The sequence below is a fragment of the Rosa chinensis genome, chromosome 2 (genome assembly GCF_002994745.2).
Source record: "Rosa chinensis cultivar Old Blush chromosome 2, RchiOBHm-V2, whole genome shotgun sequence".
In the NCBI taxonomy this organism is placed as follows: domain Eukaryota; kingdom Viridiplantae; phylum Streptophyta; class Magnoliopsida; order Rosales; family Rosaceae; genus Rosa; species Rosa chinensis.
The window spans coordinates 33,055,526-33,074,423 of record NC_037089.1 but is presented as its reverse complement, the minus strand read 5'-3'; the positions used below and the strand labels follow the sequence as shown (position 1 = coordinate 33,074,423).

The following is an 18,898-nucleotide window of genomic DNA, read 5'->3' as shown; positions in this document are numbered from 1 at the left end:
CAAAGTTCGCTGAAGTGTGTATGCGAAATGAGTTCACTGTGAGGAAAAGACAGAAGTGAGTTCGCTAAGAAGTAATATTCTCTAAAGCCAGTTCGCTGAAGAACCAAGTCAGTTCGTTGAAGGTTTAAGTCAGTTCACTGTGAAAAACTTGCTACGGTGAAAGATATTTTACAGTCACTTGCATTACTGTTTGAAAGATATTTCACAGCCACTTGAAGGTTTAATCAGTTTGCTAGAAGAACCAAGTCAGTTAGTTGAAGGTTTAAGTCAGTTCATTGGAAGAACCAAGTCAGTTCATTGAAGGTTGAAGTCAGTTCGCTTCAAAAAACTTGCTGCGGTGAGATATTTTATAGCCACTTGCATTACTGTTTACTCCACTCAACTTAAGCTAGATATTTTATATCTAAAATACTTTTAATCTAGTTTAATATGCTTTCAATCTAGATATTTTGTAGGTTAATCTTGTACCCTATATAAGGGTTAAAGTTGATGTAAAAAGTAGAACAGAGTAGAGAACAAGTTCTAAAACTCAAAGCACAACGTTTGCTGAGTTTTCATATGTTCTTGCTTCATTTGCTACTGCAAATTAATCAAATCAACTAAGTTGCCCTTTCTATTATATTTGTTCAAATACAAAGTAGAAGCAATCAAAAATATTCAAACAGTTTGGGCTTCATCTGGATAATAGAAACAACATCAACCTCTATATCAAATAAATCATACCTGACAAACTAAATAATAAAAAAAAAAGCGTAAAGAAGTAAAAGAAATAAGCAGAGTGAAGTTCCTTTACATGTGAAAGAGAACCGTTAAAATGTGGCAATGACAAGTCTCTGATACTTGATTGGAACCTGTTCATCATTTCTGCCATTGAAACAAAGGGTGCTGCCGATTCCCGAACATACATCTGTAAATTGGGAAAATATCAACTATACAATTCTGATATGGCATAACAACATGGACTGCAAATTCAGGATGAAAAGCACAAACCTTTATGTCCCCTTTTTGAGTTTTAATAGCAGTTGAAGAGTGCATGCCTGTGGTATAACCCGTTAAGGGAATGTGTGGCAATGTTTGGGTTTTGGGACTAAGAATCTGTATTTTGAGGGTACACAAGGAAAACCAGTTAAGGGAATGTCTAGAAATAATGTTCACAGCAAAACAACAAAGAGTCTAGAAGTTACAGTCAACACAAATTATAGAAGTAAAAGTAACCTGTCTAGATCTCCCTCCATCCAACTTCTGCCACTTAATTGCCATGAATGTGCCGGTTGCATTTTTCACATTTTCTTCTCTGCAAGTTTCAGTTAAGTATACAATCAGGATCACATAGGAGTGGTGTATAATGGATTCAAAACATACCAGAACAAAGTGAAGTAAACCAACCTTTTCATAGTATACGGTTTTACATCCTTAGTTTGTGAAGAGTGCAAGCAAGAGGAAACTAACCTTCCATCATCTTTAGTACATTTGTCCGCTACGTCATCAGCAGAAATCTGAAAGGAATACGTTACGATTAGGTGCCTAAGGTAATTAGAAAAAGGGGATTTGAAGAATATTAAAGTCAAATTACCATACTCTCTTCTTTAGCCTCCCTGAGAATTGTTTTCCTTCAATTCAGGAGTGATCTTCGACTCGGTCTTAGTTGCTGTAGAATCAACATCAGCTTTTAATTCAGAGGATGATTCAAGGTTCTGCAAAAGTTGAACCATCTCAAACTAAAAGCTAGAAGTTTCAAATATCATTGAGATAATAGAGAAAAATGTACAAGATCACATCACCTTGTGCGTATGTTCTGCTTCAGTAAAGTCGCACATACTCTCTACTGTAAAGGATGTACCAGTCGTGATTCTAGGCATGAAGGCTGCACCAAAAATGTGTCCAACAAAATAATAATAATAATAATCAAAACCTTGTCAGTGTCCATATGGACCAAAGAAAACAAGAAATTATATTATGCACAACTTTCATTAAGAAAAGTTGCATATGAAAAGCATAACCAGAATACCACTCCTCATTCCTCAACAGTGAATGCCAGTGAGTTCAATGAACTCTTGCTTTGAACAATTCCAGAACCCTTTGAGTGAATGAGTTTACGATTTAGTCAATAAATGAATTTTAGTACCTAATAAGCACAAGCCAATTAAATTTCCACTCAAACAAACACCACGCATACGGAGCAACCATCCACACACCAATCGGTTCCTTTTCAATTTCAAGAAAATTTGCACATCAGAGCAAACTACATCGCAGATACGACAATTGAAACTCTAATTACTCAACAGCATCATTCGTCTCTATGTTGTGGTTACTTCCGTCTTCCGGATGCAAGAGATGGGCTGCCGGCTCTGACTAAGAGAGTTTGTTCCGAGTCCGGCTTTCTAGACCCCCGTCTTAATAGTTTTACGTACGACTGTTAGAGTGAAGAAATTCTTGATTCCAAAGTTCAAGATTTCATCCGGATTTGAAGCTTCGGGTGTTCTGAAGAAATTAGGCTGGGGGACGGTTGTGATTTAATGGCAATATTTCACGAATCTGTAATAGACGTTGATGAAAATGGCACAACAGCTGCAGCTGCTACTTGTGCTCAAATGTGGCTTAGCGATGGTAACTTCTCCAAACCTAAAGAGATAGAAGAATTTGTGGCTGACCACCCCTTCAAGTTTCTCATAAGGGAAAACAGAACCAGAACGGTGCTGTTCATGGGGCAGGTGCTCAATCCTCTTGCAGGCTGATTATTAGTGTCGGAAGAGATGCATATACTTTACTGTAGTTTCAATTTCTAGGCATGTTTACTTTGGATAGTTTACTAGCTGCTTAGCTAGTACGTTGTTTTCTCATGGAATCATATATCTAAGACCATCTTGGCTTTTTATGTGAAGGGAGGGCGGCCCCCCGGGGGGGGGATGGGGGGGTGCGGAGCGTAGTGTATAGGGAGAGATTGAACATCTTGGCTTATATACTGGGTTCGGTCCGTTCGGATTTGAAAGAGGCGGGATAAGAATTGTAGACCGGTGCTTTAAAAAAAAAAAATAAAAAAAATTGTAGACCGTTGATAAAATTTCGTCGCCATAAATGCCTATATGGTATTGAAATTTTCTAACAATAACTTTTCGCCGCGAATTTTCGTCGGCTTTGGTGACATTCAATTTTAAAATGTCAGTGTTTTTTTTCTTTCAAAAAACACAATTTTAGTGACGATTGTTTCTTTAGGTTAAGGACTGTAGGTTACCCAATTTTTTAAAAACAACTATTGCCAGCAAATCTGTCATCAGAAGTTTGAACATCTGATAGACATCAGTGCAATATATTAAATCGATTGGTTGATTTTCTTTGTAGAAAATCTTTAATCATAGAAAGTCATTTCGAGCTGTTAAACTATTTTTGTTGATTAAAGTGAAAAAACCTCTAACAGTCTAACTTACCATTTTATCTTAATCATCTTGTGCAATAACATACGGTAATACCAGACAATTGCTGCTCCATGTTTTTTCCTAGGAATTGCTCTTACTGCTGGCCTCAATAAACTCAATGAAGTGGATGTTTCCAAGAGTTGAACAATTTGTTTTTGTACACGATCTATATTAACATTGAACCACCTTTGTCGAACCACGAAACAGAATTCTCGAGTGTTTCAATCAATAGCACTGATCAGCAACATCAAATTCAAATGCTGCAAGTACTTGATCATCTCTACCATCAACAATGCTTATAGGTCTTACATGTGATCTGCGGTTACAATGGTGTTAAACCCTACTGTAATGCTAGTGTTGAGCCGCCTCAGATATTCGTTTCTGGCTTACAACTGGAATCAAGGTAAGGAAAGCAAATAAGATGTAGTCACATTGACATCTTCAAATGACGAAATCTTTGATTTCATTGCATATTTCCCCTACACTTCTGTGGAGAACAGATCGTATTTGAATCACAACAATCAAAACTGTTACATCTCAGAGACCAAGTTTAGTCCCTCAAAAAATACAAAAGAACCCAGAAAGAATGAAATTCATACAAAATATAAAAAAATAGAAAAACACTAGTGTGAGATCTTGCTACAAAACTGTTGAGTAGGTGTAATTCTCTCCATATTGTTTAAAGAACCCAGTGACACTGTCTTTAGAGGATGAGACGAATGTAGAAGTATGGTAAGTCCTGTACGTTCAGATGAAAAAAACTAAAAGTTTCAGCTTCAGAAAGACTCCATTTTTTCATCATCTTTGTTATTAAGCTGTGAACCTAGGTTTTATTCCAACCTCACCCTATCCACCAGAATGCCAAGGCCTGAAAATGGAACAAGTGTAATTAGAACAAGCAATGACTGAATTAGAACAATTCATGCTGAAGGTGCAAGACGCTGAAAGGAATGCCAGAAATAATGTTGATTGAGATTGTGGGGGCGGGGAAGCCGAGCTAGAACACAAGTGGTGAATACAGGGTAAAAAAGGTTCTGTACCATTTCAGTGCTTAAACATCATTTCGTGGATATGTATCACTAGAATAATAAATCGAGGCAAATTGAACAAAAAAAACTTAAAAGGTTACAAACACTTACTCGAATCCCTCTAGAAAAGAAAGCCCTTTGTCATTAAACAGGTAAAAGAGGATGATTTCATTCCATACATCAGGTAATCCTGGAAGACACCAGTGGCTACAATCAGGAACAGATGGTTTATCACTCCAGTTACCGACATGTGCATCACTTCGGAAAGATGACATGGAAGTCACATGAAGAACGGCTACAGGAACTGTCATATTCTTGACCACCTCATGTACAGTGTCTGAAAATATGCTTCTGTCCCTACCGCTGGTGTCTAACATGGGGTGATCGGTCACATTGCAAAATCTACGAGTTGGATCACTGATGCAGAGGAAACACTATCATTAGTCATGCCGATTACTCCCACTTGTACCGGAAAAAGGAACAAAATATTGAAGGCAGATGTCATGGGAGAAAACAAATTATTGTTCAAAACATGACTGGTTGCCACTGGTGATCAGTAGAAGGAAACATGTTCCGGAAACCTTTTAGGAGATTATTAGAATAAAAAACCTTCAAATGTGAATAAGAGAACTGGAAGCACATTGAGATGGACTTAAAAAGGTCTAATCTAGGTTTTTGAATTTAGTAATGTCTGTTTGTGCGTCCAATTAGTGCAAGACTTCCACTGCTTCTTAGTCAGATTATAAGTCTTTAAATACTTCATGGAGAAATTTTCAATGTTTTGGTGAAAAGCCATTTTTCTTTTGCTTATCAAACCATCTTCCACATTAGCAACAACACCAGGAAGTGGTATAATGTTACAGAATAGATAATAGTTTCAGAAGTCATGTTGAGTTTAAAACCGAAAGAGATTAAGATTAGAAAACAGCATCATGTTACCATATCTAAGGAATACCTCCAGTGAGAGGGCTCAAAAGTCCGAAAAAAGACATGAGTTCTGTTAGTGGCGATCTTTTCCTCAACCCAAGCTGCCCAAGTATCCAGTGCTGTTCTAAAGGCAGTAGGAATTGACATTCCAAGCTTTAGTGAGTTTCCAACCTGGAAATAGCAACCCCTGTCCAAAATCCATATAAGTAAATCCATGCAGGTATAAATATAAGAACATGTCTGTTTGATGCGAATTATTAAAAACAGAGATTCACCGGTTCCCTGATTCGGTCCATACTGAACTTCAGATGGGCAAACAAAAATAAGTTTTGAATTTGTTGCACTTGAGTTCAGTGGAACCACACAATCAGAACACAGACAAAATAAGTCATGAGTCCATGTTCAAGTAGTAAAATCATTAGATAAACCAGCTATCATGATCAAATAGATATACAGATGAAGGAGACTTACGTGTCAAAGAGTTTTCCTGGAACCCACCACTGTCCCGTGTTGAATATCAGAACATCTGAATTAATCCACTGATTGCTAATGTCATCTAACTTGTCCAACTTTAGTATAGACTTGACCCTCTTTGGAGCATGTCTAGGCATCCAACGCTGTTGAACCAGGAAAACTGATCGAAAGAACTCGACAGTAAAATTGAAGGAACTGAAGCGAGCACCCAGATATCTGATCTGTTTGGTAATCTTATTCCCGTTGACTTCGTAGACACTCTTCTTATCCTCCACCCCAGTCATGAGCAAGCAAATTAGTGACTCCCACTGTGTTCTACTCATAGAATCCCCCACAAAAACAACTCTTTTTCCTCTAAGCTTGTCCAATATACTCTGCACATTAAATCTTGGTATATCACAATTATTGGGTTTCCACCTATATTTCAGATAATCCTTATCTCTTCGACCATTAGCCAAACAATTGAACCCCTGCTCCACAAAGGGACACTCTGTAGCATTGTACAATGGGTAATTATCATCAACAACCCAACTTCCATCAAACATATTGCAACTGCTTATCGACTGAGCAGGTTCCAAAACACCATAACCATGAAAAGTCAGGTTGAGACTTGGCATCACATATAGATAACCCCCATAAACGGCAATGAGAAACGAAATGAATGTGAAAATCACTATGAGTGTGTGAAACCAACGCGAGACCCAGCTAAATGGAGTAACCCGCGACACCCAGCTAGATTGACTGACGGTTGGGCTTGCTACAGTCGGGGTTCTTGATTTGAATGATGTACTTCTATTGAATGATGTGCTCCTATTGAATGATGTAGTCGGGCTGAACGACGTAGTCCTACCTGAATTGCTCATTGTCTCCATCATCCATACCACCAATGTTCATAATATCTGATCCCCTTATCCAGATAATTATTGAATCAAGATCCACAGTAACAATACCTTTATACTCAAAAAAAGCTTCATAACTACCATGTAACTTGCTATCACATTAAAATCATTACAGTCAATTCCAAGATCTCACATAGCAAACCGGATCAGTATGAATCCCAAACACAACAATGTCCGGTAAAAGCATCTTGTCCAATCAAAATAGCAAAGCTAATATGAACTTATCAATGGTGGCTCAGAACCATCTTCTGATCAGAACCCATTAGAGCAATGATGAAAAAAAAACCAAATGGGCATAACTCAAATCTCAAGAAAAACATATCCAGATGTTAAAACCAAAGAAGAGCAAAAATCATGGATGTACTGGCCATCAATATATATATATATCGGCTACGTTCACAGAGAGAACCTATTTGGGTGGTAAAGAAATTGAGAAAACCTACCGGGAAGAGTCTGAAGATAACCCGAGCTTGAGAGTTTGGTGTAGAGCAGTCGCAGGTGAAGAGAGATTTGGTTTACGTAGTGGGTTTTTGGACATAAAAGAGATCGGAGTTGGTTGAAGAGAATGAAAGAAAGAAACATTCTACCGATATTATTTCCACATCCCATTTCTCATAGGAAAATTACCGATATGTCTAATTTTTTCCTGTAAGAAATTTCCAGAAAAGATCTTCTTTATTATTGGTTGACCATGATATTAATATCGGACCCCCTCCCAGTATTAATATTACTGGTTTTATAGCATTGTTTTAGCATTGTTTTAATATCGGACCCCCTCCCAGTATTAATATCACCCGTCGGTATAACACTCTTTACTATTCGGTGCATGTATAAATACATTGTAGTTGTAGAGACTTCTATTATTATTTTTTTTTTTTGGGGGGTCCTCATGAGGTGCATTACAATACATGGTTTAGGCTTTATGTCCCCCCCCTATGTATTCATCAGTTTCATTAATCAAGACTTGAGGGTAGCCGCACAGCTTTTATTTAAAAAAAAAATATTTCAAGGAAAATAACTCATATATGACTAATTAAATGTTAAATTAAGTTTAAATTATGTGTTATTCTTTGGCCACATCCAGTTTAGTAACTTTTGATACTCTAAATTGGGATTTCTTACGGCGGGTTCTGATGGCTTTCATGCTACATTCGTCTAATGGGCGGGCATAATCCTTGCTTCAGTTAAGCTCTCTATTCTATTTAATGGCTGGCCTGTGGGTTTCTTCAGTTGTGGTTGAGGAGTTCGCCAGGGAGACCCACTATCTCCTCTTTTATTATGTCCAGCAGAGGTATTGCTAATCTAGTCTCATCGGGTAAGCTTTAGGCTATTTCTTCTCTGCGAGGTATGGGAGCTCCTAGTCACGTCTTATTTGCTAATGACATAATGATTTTTTGCAAGAGTGATAAGAAAGGCCACTCGAATTTGCTAAATTTTATTGATGAATATGTCTTAAATTCGGGGCAGTTGGTAAACAAGGGAAAATCCTAGGTTTTTCTAGGTAAATCAGCTACTTCTCGGCAATCATTGAATTCTAAATCGTTAGACATTCCAGTTGGTAAGCTTCCCTTTACTTATTTGGGCGCTCCCATTTTCACCATTCGCCCAAAGAGGCTTTACCTTCAAGGGGTTTGCTGATAGGGTAAAAAGTTGTTTCTCACAGTGGCGTGGAAGCTCTCTTTCTATGGCTGGTGGGGTAGTTCTTGTTAATTCAGTGATTAACATCATGCTCTCTCATAGTTTTTTTATCTATGCTTGGCCTCAGACAATGTTGTCAGATTTACGGAGGTGGGTAAAGAACTATGTTTGGACAGGGAATGACCTTACTGCTGGTTATTCTACTATTGCCTTGGTGAAATGTTGTTCTCCGGTCAATGAAGGGCTTGGTCTCAAGAACTTCCCAGTTCTTAATAAAGTTTTTCTCCTGAAGAAATTTTGAGATGTTTTAACCTCTTCTTCCATGACTTCGATATTTTTACACCATTGTTTTTTCAATAGATTGGGGCAATCATGCACTTACTATTAGCATTCTTCCATCTGGCCTGGTTTTCGTCCTCTATTTCATGATATTTTGAATGGTCCGCAATGGATTATTGATTCTTATACTAAGCTTGACTTTTGGCATCATAATTGGTTGTCTTTTATCATTGAACGTTTGAACATTCCAACTATAGTAGCTAAAGCACTTCAAAAGAATTTTTTGGAGTTCATTGACAATGGTAGCTAGGTTTGTCCCACTAATTTACAATTATTTTGTGCACCTATTTGGGACGAAATTGTCAAGGTTGTTCTCCCCTGTAAGGATGGTATGGAGAGGTTGGTTTGGAAATCTACAAAGGATGGTAAAACTTACGGTTGCTCTTGCCTATGATTTGAAGAGCACACATCAACGTGTTCCATGGGCTCCTTTTGTTTGGCATTCTAGTTTTCTTCCTAGGAACTCAGTAATTTTATGGAAATACTTACATGGAAAGCTGCTTATTAATGATATTTGACAACATCGTGGTCATCATTTGTCATCAGTCTGCTCCCTCTGTCATAGTAGTGTTGAGACTGCAGACACCTCTTCTTACATTGTTCTTTTGCAATTGCTATATGAAGGAATGTTTTGGATTTGTTTCAGGTATAGAGTACCTTTAATGTTGTTTTCTCTTTCTTTTCTTATCCAGTTCATCATGGTTATAGTTCTCAGTTAACTGTGTTGTGATGGGGAATGATCGGATCTGGTTTTTATGCTATTTGGCATGCTAGGAATGCTCTCCGTTTTCAGGATTCAATTCTCTTGCCGAGTTCCTTACTTCATTATATTCGGATGCAACTTCATGAGATCAATTTGTTAAGTATGGGTACTATGAAGAATACAGTTACTGAGCTTTGCATCTTGCATCGGATTGGTATTAGTGGCAGACCTTCTAAAGCACCAAGAGTTGTTGAAATTATGTGGCATGTTCCACTATTCATCAAATCAAGATCAACACAGACAGTACAGCTCGGGGCTCTCCGGATTTGGCAGGTTTTGGTGGCATTTTCCGAGATCATTTAGGTCGGGTTCTTGGTTGTTTTGCGGGTAATCTTGGTGCTGCTACTGCTTTGGAAGTTGAGCTGCTTGCAGTCATTCATGCCATTGAATTGGCCTCACAAAGAGGTTGGCATTCAATTTGGATTGAAAGTGATTCTACTTTAGTGATTCATTTTCTTTCATCACTTAAAGCGGATGTGCCATGCCGTTTTACTACTGACTGGTTTAATTGTCGAGCTACTCTTGCTTCTTTGAATGTAAAAGTTACACATTTTTTGGGAAGGTAACAGTGTTACTGACTGCTTAGCTAATTTTGGTGTGGATAATGTAGGAGTTCATTGGTGGGATTCATGTCCTCCTTGTGCAATTGCAGCCTATTCTGGTGATTTAACTTGTTAATTTTCCCAACTATCGCTTTAATTTTTGACTTATCAGTGGCTATCTCCAGGTTTTCAATCTATGGACAACATCAAAGGAAGCATTCCTAGCAGTTGTCTTAGAATGAAAGTTGTTGTACTAGTTTTGGCTCAGTTTATGGAGCTGCTTTGATGCGGTTGGTGTGCTTTAACTTTTCTTATTTTTATTCTTATTGCTTAGTTCATATGAGCTGGTTAATGGGGTTTATGGATGCTGTGTGTTCAGTTGATTATATGGTTTCCTACATGGCTATATAACCAAGTATCATCAGTACCTTTGAAAAGCACTGGTTTCTGTCATTGTTTTCTGGTTAGTTGTCGATCTATGTTTGGCCTCCAAATGACTGTTTTTTGTTGGTTCTTATTTTTGGGTATCCTTAGTAGTTCCCACGATTTTGTATTAGATTGTTCTTGGAAGGGGTTTTCGGTCTATGTCCCCCTCTCCCATCTTGTACTCTTTTCTTTTTTATTCAATAAACTAAAATAGAGGAATGGGCGGTGAGTTTCTGGGTGTAGTGTTCCCTTCCCCTTTACAGAGAGGGTAGATGCCCTGTGCGAAGACCTCTAATGAGGTACAAATATAGCCTAATCCTCTATTTTATTAAAAAAATAAAAATAAAGTGTTATTCTTGTTTAAGGAAAACCGAAATTGTGAGAGAATTAAGTCGTGCTTTCATTGATAATATGGGCCTCTTTATATAGAGGATTACAAGACATAAAAATAAAGTTGTACAAGGAAAGATAATCGTACAATTAATCATCTATGAATATCTCCGAGAATATCTCTAATTCAAACCCTATTACAACTAGGTCAAGTAACCTAGAGTTTGGGCCAGACACATATTCTGGATTTACTTGAACTCCCCCCTTATGTCGCCTAAACATGGTGCTCCTCTAGTTGCCTCATTAAAAACCTTGTCGAGTAACAAAAACCCTGTGGGACAAAAATAACATCTGTCGAAGGGGAAAAAGAGCACAACACACCCTTCACGTTTCGAGACCATACATGTAGACATCTCCCCCTGATGTCTGCATCTCCCCCTAATGACTACAGTCATGGGAGTTCGGATAACTTCCGCAAACGATGCTACCAACATGTTCCTCGAAAGTGGAATTTAGGCAATGACTTAGTTAGCAAGTCTGCCACACTGTCCACAAATCGAACCTAGTTCACTTTGATCTTGAGGAGAGTCTGTTGTTGTTGATTATACTTGGTGTTGTCGCTTTTGATGTAGCCTTGCTTCATTTGTTCAAAACAAGCAGCATTATCCTAAATGCTCGTAGACGCATCTGTGATAGACTTCAAACCACAATTGTTCGAACATGCGTAACTATGGATCCAATCCATATACATTCACGAACCACTTCGTGAAAAACAATAATCTCTACATTGTTCGAAGATATAGCGACTATGGCCTGTTTTGTAGACCTCCAAGATATCACGGTTTTTACCCATGGTGAATACTTAACCAGTTTGGGAATGACCTCTGTGTGGGTCAGAGAGATAAACAACATCAGTAAAACCTTCCAAAACACATGTTGTTTTGGGATGGGGATAGAGGACGCAGGCCAGTGTTGGCGACGTTCCTGGTATATGTGATGGGTCTGAATCCATCGTCTCTCTGTAGGGATAGAACAACCTCATATCAATCGCACATCTCAAGTACTGAAAGATATCTTCTACACCAATCCAATGGCGTCGCGTTGTCGCAGAGCTATACCTTAGCTAACAAGTTCACTGCAAATGAGATGTATGATCTTGTGCATTGAGCTAAGTCAATAATGCGCCTATTAGGGCTGGGCTCGGGTCGGGGTGGGCCCGAAAATTGGTGAGACCGAGACTGAACCCGAAACTATCTGTTCGGGCCGGTTCGGGCTTTTTGTAAACTGAAAACCGACAGAAACCGAACCCATTCGGGCCAGTTCGGTTTTCGGGCTTTTTCGGGCCCAAAATGTCTGTTTTGCCTGTTTTGGTACCTGGAAGACTGGAATGCATATCAAATTATAATGCTGTGAAATAAACTCATTAACATAACTATAATCAATTTGCAATAATCAAGTTTAGCCACAGTTTACAACACAAACTCAAGAGTCCAGAATACATTGTCCAACAGAAAACAATCCAAATTGTCCAACAGAAACATAAACACAATTTGCAGTTTTGCACAAATAGTCAAACTGTCCAACTAAAAAATAACTGAAGCTGCACTGCTCTAGGCCTTTAGGCTATAGTTGCTCGGCCTGCTGCCTTGCTCCACAAGTCCAAACCTCCATGACAACTCGACAAGTGCACAAATCTGCAAGTCTGCAACTCTGTGCATTCACATTTCAAACTGGATATCAAAAACCAATATCAAAAAAATAACCAGTAAATTAACCAATATAAAAAAAATAACCAGTAAATTAACCAATATCAAAAACCAAACATGACTGCTAGAAAGTCAATTAAACACAATTAGAAAAATCCAATTCACATACCTTTTGAAATCAAACTGGATATAGATGGGACTATGCCGGCCTCGAATCAAATCCTTTTCATTTGTAAACGTTAATCACAAGAAAACAGAGCCACCGAAAAGCAGAGTAGAACCCTGCAAGCCACAAAACCCAGAAATCAGAACCATTGAAAAATGAATGAAAGAAATTGCTTTTTTCTGATACAAAGATCCGAGAGCTACTCACCAATGACCAAAACTAGATTGGTCTAAGAAACCCAGAAACAAAAACAATGACTGGTGAAAAAGAAATCCACTTTCAGAAAAGAGAGAAAAGAAAAAGGTACCAATAAACCAAAAGCAAATGAGCTAAGGGTTTCAAAACTAACAAATTCAATATGAAATAGTGATTCAAAGCAAGTAATAAAGGAAAATGAAAAGGGAGGATTCAAAGAAAAATTGAAAAAGCAATGTAAACATAGGTACTAGGTAGTCAAGTTGAAGTGAATATGAACACAAACATGTATGTAATTCACAATGACAAGTTATAACTTAAAATTGCAAACCATTTGTATTACCGAATAGTTCTAGGGTCTAATAGTAGCGACCCCCACCATATGATTGATTGCGCCCATAATAAGATGAATGTGGACCATAATGAGACTGCAAAATGAGATTAAATAATAAATCATCATCATGATAACATACGATGAAAATCAGCAACACATAGGCATTAACTGCTTACTTCAGGACCATAATATTCATGAGGGTAGAGACTGCTACCAGCTCCATAAGTATCTAAAAGATGAAGCCACTTAAGTGAGTAACTAGCAAAAACAGTAACCAAACGGGCAAGCCCGGGAAGAGAATGAGCGAAATATCCATACCACCATAATGGTTTCTGCGAAATGAAGCTGTTGGATCATTATAATTCAATCGTGGCCGATGTCTACTAGGCTCCAAGTAATCAGGATCATAGTCCTAAAAATAACACAGTTTCATATAACACAGTTTCAGATGACATGGAGTATCAATTCTAGGTACTAGGTAGTCAAGTTGAAGTGAATATGAACACAGAATATTAGTGAATATGAACACAAACATAGGTAGTCAAGCTTTAAAATTGATACTGATAGAAACATGAGAAGCCAATCACTTTTTTTTTTTTCAGCTTGTAGTGAATATGAACACAGAATATCTCAAAACAAAAAACCCATTTCACATGTAAAAAACAGTATCTATATCTGAAACTACTGAACTAAAACAGGGGTGAGTAGAAAGAAAGAGCTTCCATATTCAAGAAATTCAGATTAAAAAAAGAAAAAGAAAAAAGAACCCAACTTTGGTAAGACTGTTCTACCAAATGAACTGCAGAACACATAAACAAAACACTCCAAATGAATCAGTAAAATGGATAACATAGAAGAAAGATACCTGGGTATTGCAGAGAAGAAGAAGAAGCTTTGATCACAGAGAGAGAGAGAGACGTTGAGAAAAAGTAACGGTCAAGCCTTGACCTTCAGTTTTGATTCCGTGACGGAGAGAGCGGAGGAGGATTTCGATATTCAGAGATCGAAACCGGAGCAGGAGCTGGTAATGGAAGGAGAGAGATATAGACAAGACAACTTAGAGAAGGGTGAGGGAGGGACTGAGAGAGTGAGAGGGAGATTTCATCAGATCTGAAATTTGGGGCTGAGGTCGATACAAGCAAAGAGAGGGAGGCTGAGGTTGAGTTAGTGGACTGGAGGATACCGAGGCCTTTAGGGTTGTGTATTTTTTATTTTTTAATATTTAACTTATTATTATAACACCCAATCATGGACTGACATGTGGCATGTGCTACAGTATTCGGGTCGGTTCGGGCTTTCAGGCCCTGAAAATATGAAACCCGAGACCGAACCGATTACATGAATTCGGGTCGGGCTTTAGACTGAACCGAAAATTTCTATTCTAAAACCGAACCGATTCGGTCTTTTTTCCTCGGTTCGGGTCGGGTCCTCGGTCTTTCGGGTCCGGACGCCCACCCCTAGCGCCTATTGTACTTAAGTAAGGCACTTCTGCCTCTAGCACATCTTTGTCATCATCCTTTGGACGAAGAGGATCCTTTTCAGGATCAAGATTACGGACGATCATGGAGGTGCATAGAGGCTTTGACCCTGTCAAAACTCCTAAGCATCTATCAACACGATGCTCAAGTTCCAAACCGAGATATAATCGTGTTCTCTCAAGATCCTTCATCTCAAACTCAGATTTCAAGTGTTCAGCGGTTTCCCTTAACTCTTTAAGGGCTTCCAATGAAGATCATGTCCAACATGAACCGCGATAGAATCAGAAACTTGTTATGGAAACGCGCGAGTATATCCCTTCTGAATCAAGTAGTCACTTTAGTGAGCGTTTCAACCTTATTGTAAATGCGCTCCGTAGTCTAGAGCCACTTGATTTGAGTAAATGAAGTTTACCATGAACCTTCATATATATTCCATATCTAGATCCCCATATAGATACGTAGTGACCACTTTTGTAAGCTGCATGTTCAATTATTCGGAAACTACCAAACTGACATGGTAGTGGAGTGTAATGACATCCATTACGAGAGAATATGTCTCATAGTAGTCGATTCCAGGGCATTTTGTGAGAAGCCTTGCGCCATAAGGCGAGATTGTCATCTCTTTTGCTCATCAAGCTTTCCAATGAAGACCCATTAGTTAATAGGTTTTATGTTAGGAGGTATTGGTATCACTGGCTCAAAAACCTTATTCTTCGTTAGAGAATCCAACTTAACCTGAATCGCATCTTTCCATTTAGGCCAAATTTCTCTACGTTGGCATTTATTCATCAACGAAGCATGGTTTGATATCATCAGACTCAACAAACTCATGCGCAACGAAATGCGCAACTACATCATCAATTATGATGGAGTTTCTATCCCACGTCTCATGTACACTAGTGTAAGTTTCAAAAAGCTATATATTCTCAAGAATAGGTTTTGACGTTGAGGCGTCCCCCAACGATAACCATAATCCGGAAGATTCTCATGAAATGGATTTTGAGTCTTGATGATCAAAGGATTGGAATGTGCCAAAGTATCCTTCGAACCCACGGGCCTCCCATGCATCCAGAGCGATTGACAAAAGATGACTTAACAAATACATCATTTAAAGATTGAATTAAACATGTAAGGACTAAATCTTACAAATAAGGATAATTTTCTCTCCACTTGCGACATGTATGAGATTAATTTACTTTTTTATCCTTAACTACTTCTTTTGACTTCTAATCCCTTTATAAGGATTAAATTTTACAAATAAGGACAATCTATCTTCCACTTGCCACATGTCATGAGTTAATTTACTTTTTTTTACATTTAACTACTTCTTTTAACTTCTAACCCTTTATGCTATTTTTTTTTTAGAATAATCTTTTTATGTTACTTTGTTGCCATGTGTCAATAAAACATTTACAATTCTAACCTTCATGCATGGATAACTAAATCTTAATTATTTTCTTTAATCCAAACTCTTTTTTGTTCAAATCCTACTGCTTGCTATTGCACTTGTACTCATGTTCTGCTACTGCACTCGTCATTGCCTAATCTTCCTACTAGACTTGTCCAATCCTGTTATTGCACTCGCTGTACTCATACTCGTCCAGTTCTGCTACTGCACTTGTACTCATGTTCTGCTACTGCACTTGTACTCGTGTTCTGCTACTGCACTCGCTGCACTCATACTCGTTCAGTTCTGCTACTGCACTTGTACTCATGTTCTGCTACTGCACTTGTACTCGTGTTCAGCTTCTGCACTTGTCATTGCCTAATCTTGCTACTGCACTTGTCCAATCCTGCTACTGCACTCATACTTGTCCAGTTCTCCTATTACACTTGTACTCGTATTCTGCTACTGCACTCATCATCGCCTAATCCTGCTATTGCTCGTCCAATCTTGCTACTGCACTCGCTGTAATCATGCTCATCTAGTTCTGTTACTGCCCTCGTACTCGTGTTTTGCTACTGTACTTGTACTCGTGTCTTACATCTACAATGTGCCTGTTAAAACAATTTCAAGAAATATACTGATAGAAATTAGTACGGCAAATTTGTGTGGTTATGCATCATACTTTTCAAGAAATGCAATGACAGACACATTGGGATTGAAGGGTCAAGTTTTTGAATATTCAACAGCTAATTTCCTTGAAGCACTCTATGTGTATAACTTCTCATCAACTAAAAGATCAAGAATCTGTTACTAAAGATAATGATGCAACCCCATAAGCCAAAATACTCCTTGTACGAAATCAATGCAATGAAAACAACCTTCATTCTATCTCTAAAGAACTTGATTTGCATCAGTCAAAGACCAATAATCATATAACTGCAACTACTTCACCAAAACATCATCCAATCGAAATCACCAAAGCTACAAAGATAAACAAATGACATTCACTACAAAAAATATGTCCTTTTCTGACTGACTTTTTCCGACCAAATCCTTTTTTCGTCGGAAGTGACATTATTTCCGACCAAAAATTGTTTCCCGTCGGAAATACAAATTTTGGATGGCCATTATTTCCGACGGCAAACAATCTCTGGGAAAAAGTTTAGAGTGGGGTCGGAAATAATTATAATTTTGCGGCAAAAGTTCCCGCTAATTGTTTTTCCGACCAAGTGTGATGTCGTCGGAAAATAAATGGTTATTTTCCAATAAGAGTTTGTTTCATCGGAAATTATAGTGTTTATTTCCGACCACATATTCACCGTCAGAAATACCCAAAAAAAAAAAAAAAAAGAGGGTTAAAAGTGGCCAATATATATATATTCCTGCATTTTTTGTCTTCATATTCTTGCAAATTTGGTCATAACATAAATAATGAAAAACCAGAAATAGGTTCATCATCATTCAATGCAACAAAGTATAGCCACTATTAGAAATGTCATATAATAGTAAAAAAGTACACAGTAAGTAGTAATCCTTTTTTTTTTTTTTAAGAAGCGAACTAAGAGCTGACTCTTCGCCCTTATTCGAAATTTTATTGATAAAAAAAATATACAAAAGGGAAGGGGGACTAGACCAAAACCACTCCCAAGGAACACAAAACAACAAAGAGATACAATTCAAATTTATGTGAACACCAACATATACATTACAATGCACATTAATAGGCCTAAATTTTATATTTCAGCCAAAAGAAGCTATCTTTCCCTTAATTCTATAGTTCTTCAGTCACCAGATTAGAACAAAATCGTTGACAATCACTGCTTCCAACACACTATTCAAGGACAAGAAATTCTTCTCGTAAATGGAATCAATGGTCACAATGTTCGAATGCTTCCTTCGCTTATTCTTCTTTCGCAATTGCTTCCTGCATTCTAGCATTTTCTTCACAGGCCTATCCCTATTTTGCTCATGCCATGAGTAATTGAATCAACAAAAATTCCAATCATATCTAATCCCAAACATTTCATCAGCAACCAAACACAAACCGAAAGCCATAACCTAATTCGGCTAAAAACTCATACCTGTGAGAGATCATAGAGCAAAATCGTCATCGTAACGCCGCTGGAGTAGGTGCTGTAGGTCTTGAGAATCCGACAGGTGATCCAATTCCAGCTGGGTCGGGCGGTCTCCGCCCCATTTCTGTTCGGATCTGAATCTTCGTTGGTTTCAGGCAAGAGAGCAAACCTGGCGTAATCGATGAATTTGAGGAGGGGGTCTTCTTCTTGTGGTTGCAGATTCCAGTCTGGCGAATCGACTAAGTTCATTTCCACCGAGTTCACAGTAACCCTGACGAGAAAAGGAACCAGACGCAGGTGGTCCGCAATCATTTTGTCACCGGAAACGGAAATTTCAGTCAGATCTTCTTCCGGGTCGCTGGGTCGAGGTGTCTTGATGCTTCTCTGTTTTGGGGTGCCGGTATTAGGCCAGTGGCATACGCGTAAATATTTCATCAAATTGAGCATTTTAGTCATTTTCCATTAAAAATGGGAGTCAGACTTGCATCATTTGACTTTTGGGCCTGAGCTCATATCCTTGTTTGTATAAATTTTTTGAAAGTGAGTTTTCTGTGTTTACATCTTTGGTCATGTGCTACTATGTAATTTTTAATTTTTTTTGCTCTGCAATAACCAAATCTTTTCTTTTTTATTTTCTGAAGAAAAATAATAATAATAATAATTTGCACATGCAGAGCATGTGTGGAGAAATGCTAGTATATATATATATATATATATATATATATATAAACCACATGTATTAAATATAAAAGCAGAAATTATAACAACTTAAAACTGT

General features: G+C 38.0%; 1 protein-coding gene and 1 long non-coding RNA gene across 6 annotated transcripts; both read right to left on the bottom strand.

Moving 5' to 3' along the window:
• Window positions 1–3,859: 3,859 nt before the first annotated feature.
• On the bottom strand, window positions 3,860–7,357 carry LOC112183382 (protein trichome berefringence-like 7). Of its 5 annotated transcripts, none has more exons than XM_024321744.2 (5): window positions 7,185–7,357; window positions 5,840–6,749; window positions 5,397–5,555; window positions 4,553–4,858; window positions 3,860–4,281 (listed from the first exon to the last, which is right to left on the bottom strand). In XM_024321744.2, exons 2-5 carry the CDS (start codon window positions 6,715–6,717, stop codon window positions 4,260–4,262), a joined length of 1,365 nt encoding a protein of 454 aa, XP_024177512.1. In that variant the 5' UTR covers window positions 6,718–6,749; window positions 7,185–7,357; the 3' UTR covers window positions 3,860–4,259. The 5 variants fall into 5 exon arrangements, with proteins under 5 accessions (XP_024177512.1, XP_024177513.1, XP_040371333.1 ...); XM_024321745.2 differs by having other exon boundaries at window positions 5,840–6,741; XM_040515399.1 differs by having other exon boundaries at window positions 5,840–6,986; window positions 7,185–7,356.
• A 5,812-nt stretch (window positions 7,358–13,169) lies between these two features.
• Window positions 13,170–13,619, bottom strand: LOC112190897. Its single transcript, XR_002932680.2, has 3 exons — window positions 13,499–13,619; window positions 13,357–13,409; window positions 13,170–13,274 (listed from the first exon to the last, which is right to left on the bottom strand). It is a non-coding gene; the product is annotated as an uncharacterized LOC112190897 (long non-coding RNA).
• Between the last annotated feature and the right edge of the window lie 5,279 nt (window positions 13,620–18,898).

Bases quoted from the DNA above. Each gene is read 5' to 3' on its own strand.
- LOC112183382 (XM_024321744.2), bottom strand. From the start codon at position 6,717: ATGATGGAGACAATGAGCAATTCAGGTAGGACTACGTCGTTCAGCCCG. The intron at 4,859-5,396 runs GTATTCCTTAGA...CCTCTGCATCAG, and splicing joins TTTGAGCCCTCTCACTGGAG to TGATCCAACTCGTAGATTTT. The intron at 4,282-4,552 runs GTAAGTGTTTGT...TTCCATTTTCAG, and splicing joins TCTTTTCTAGAGGGATTCGA to GCCTTGGCATTCTGGTGGAT.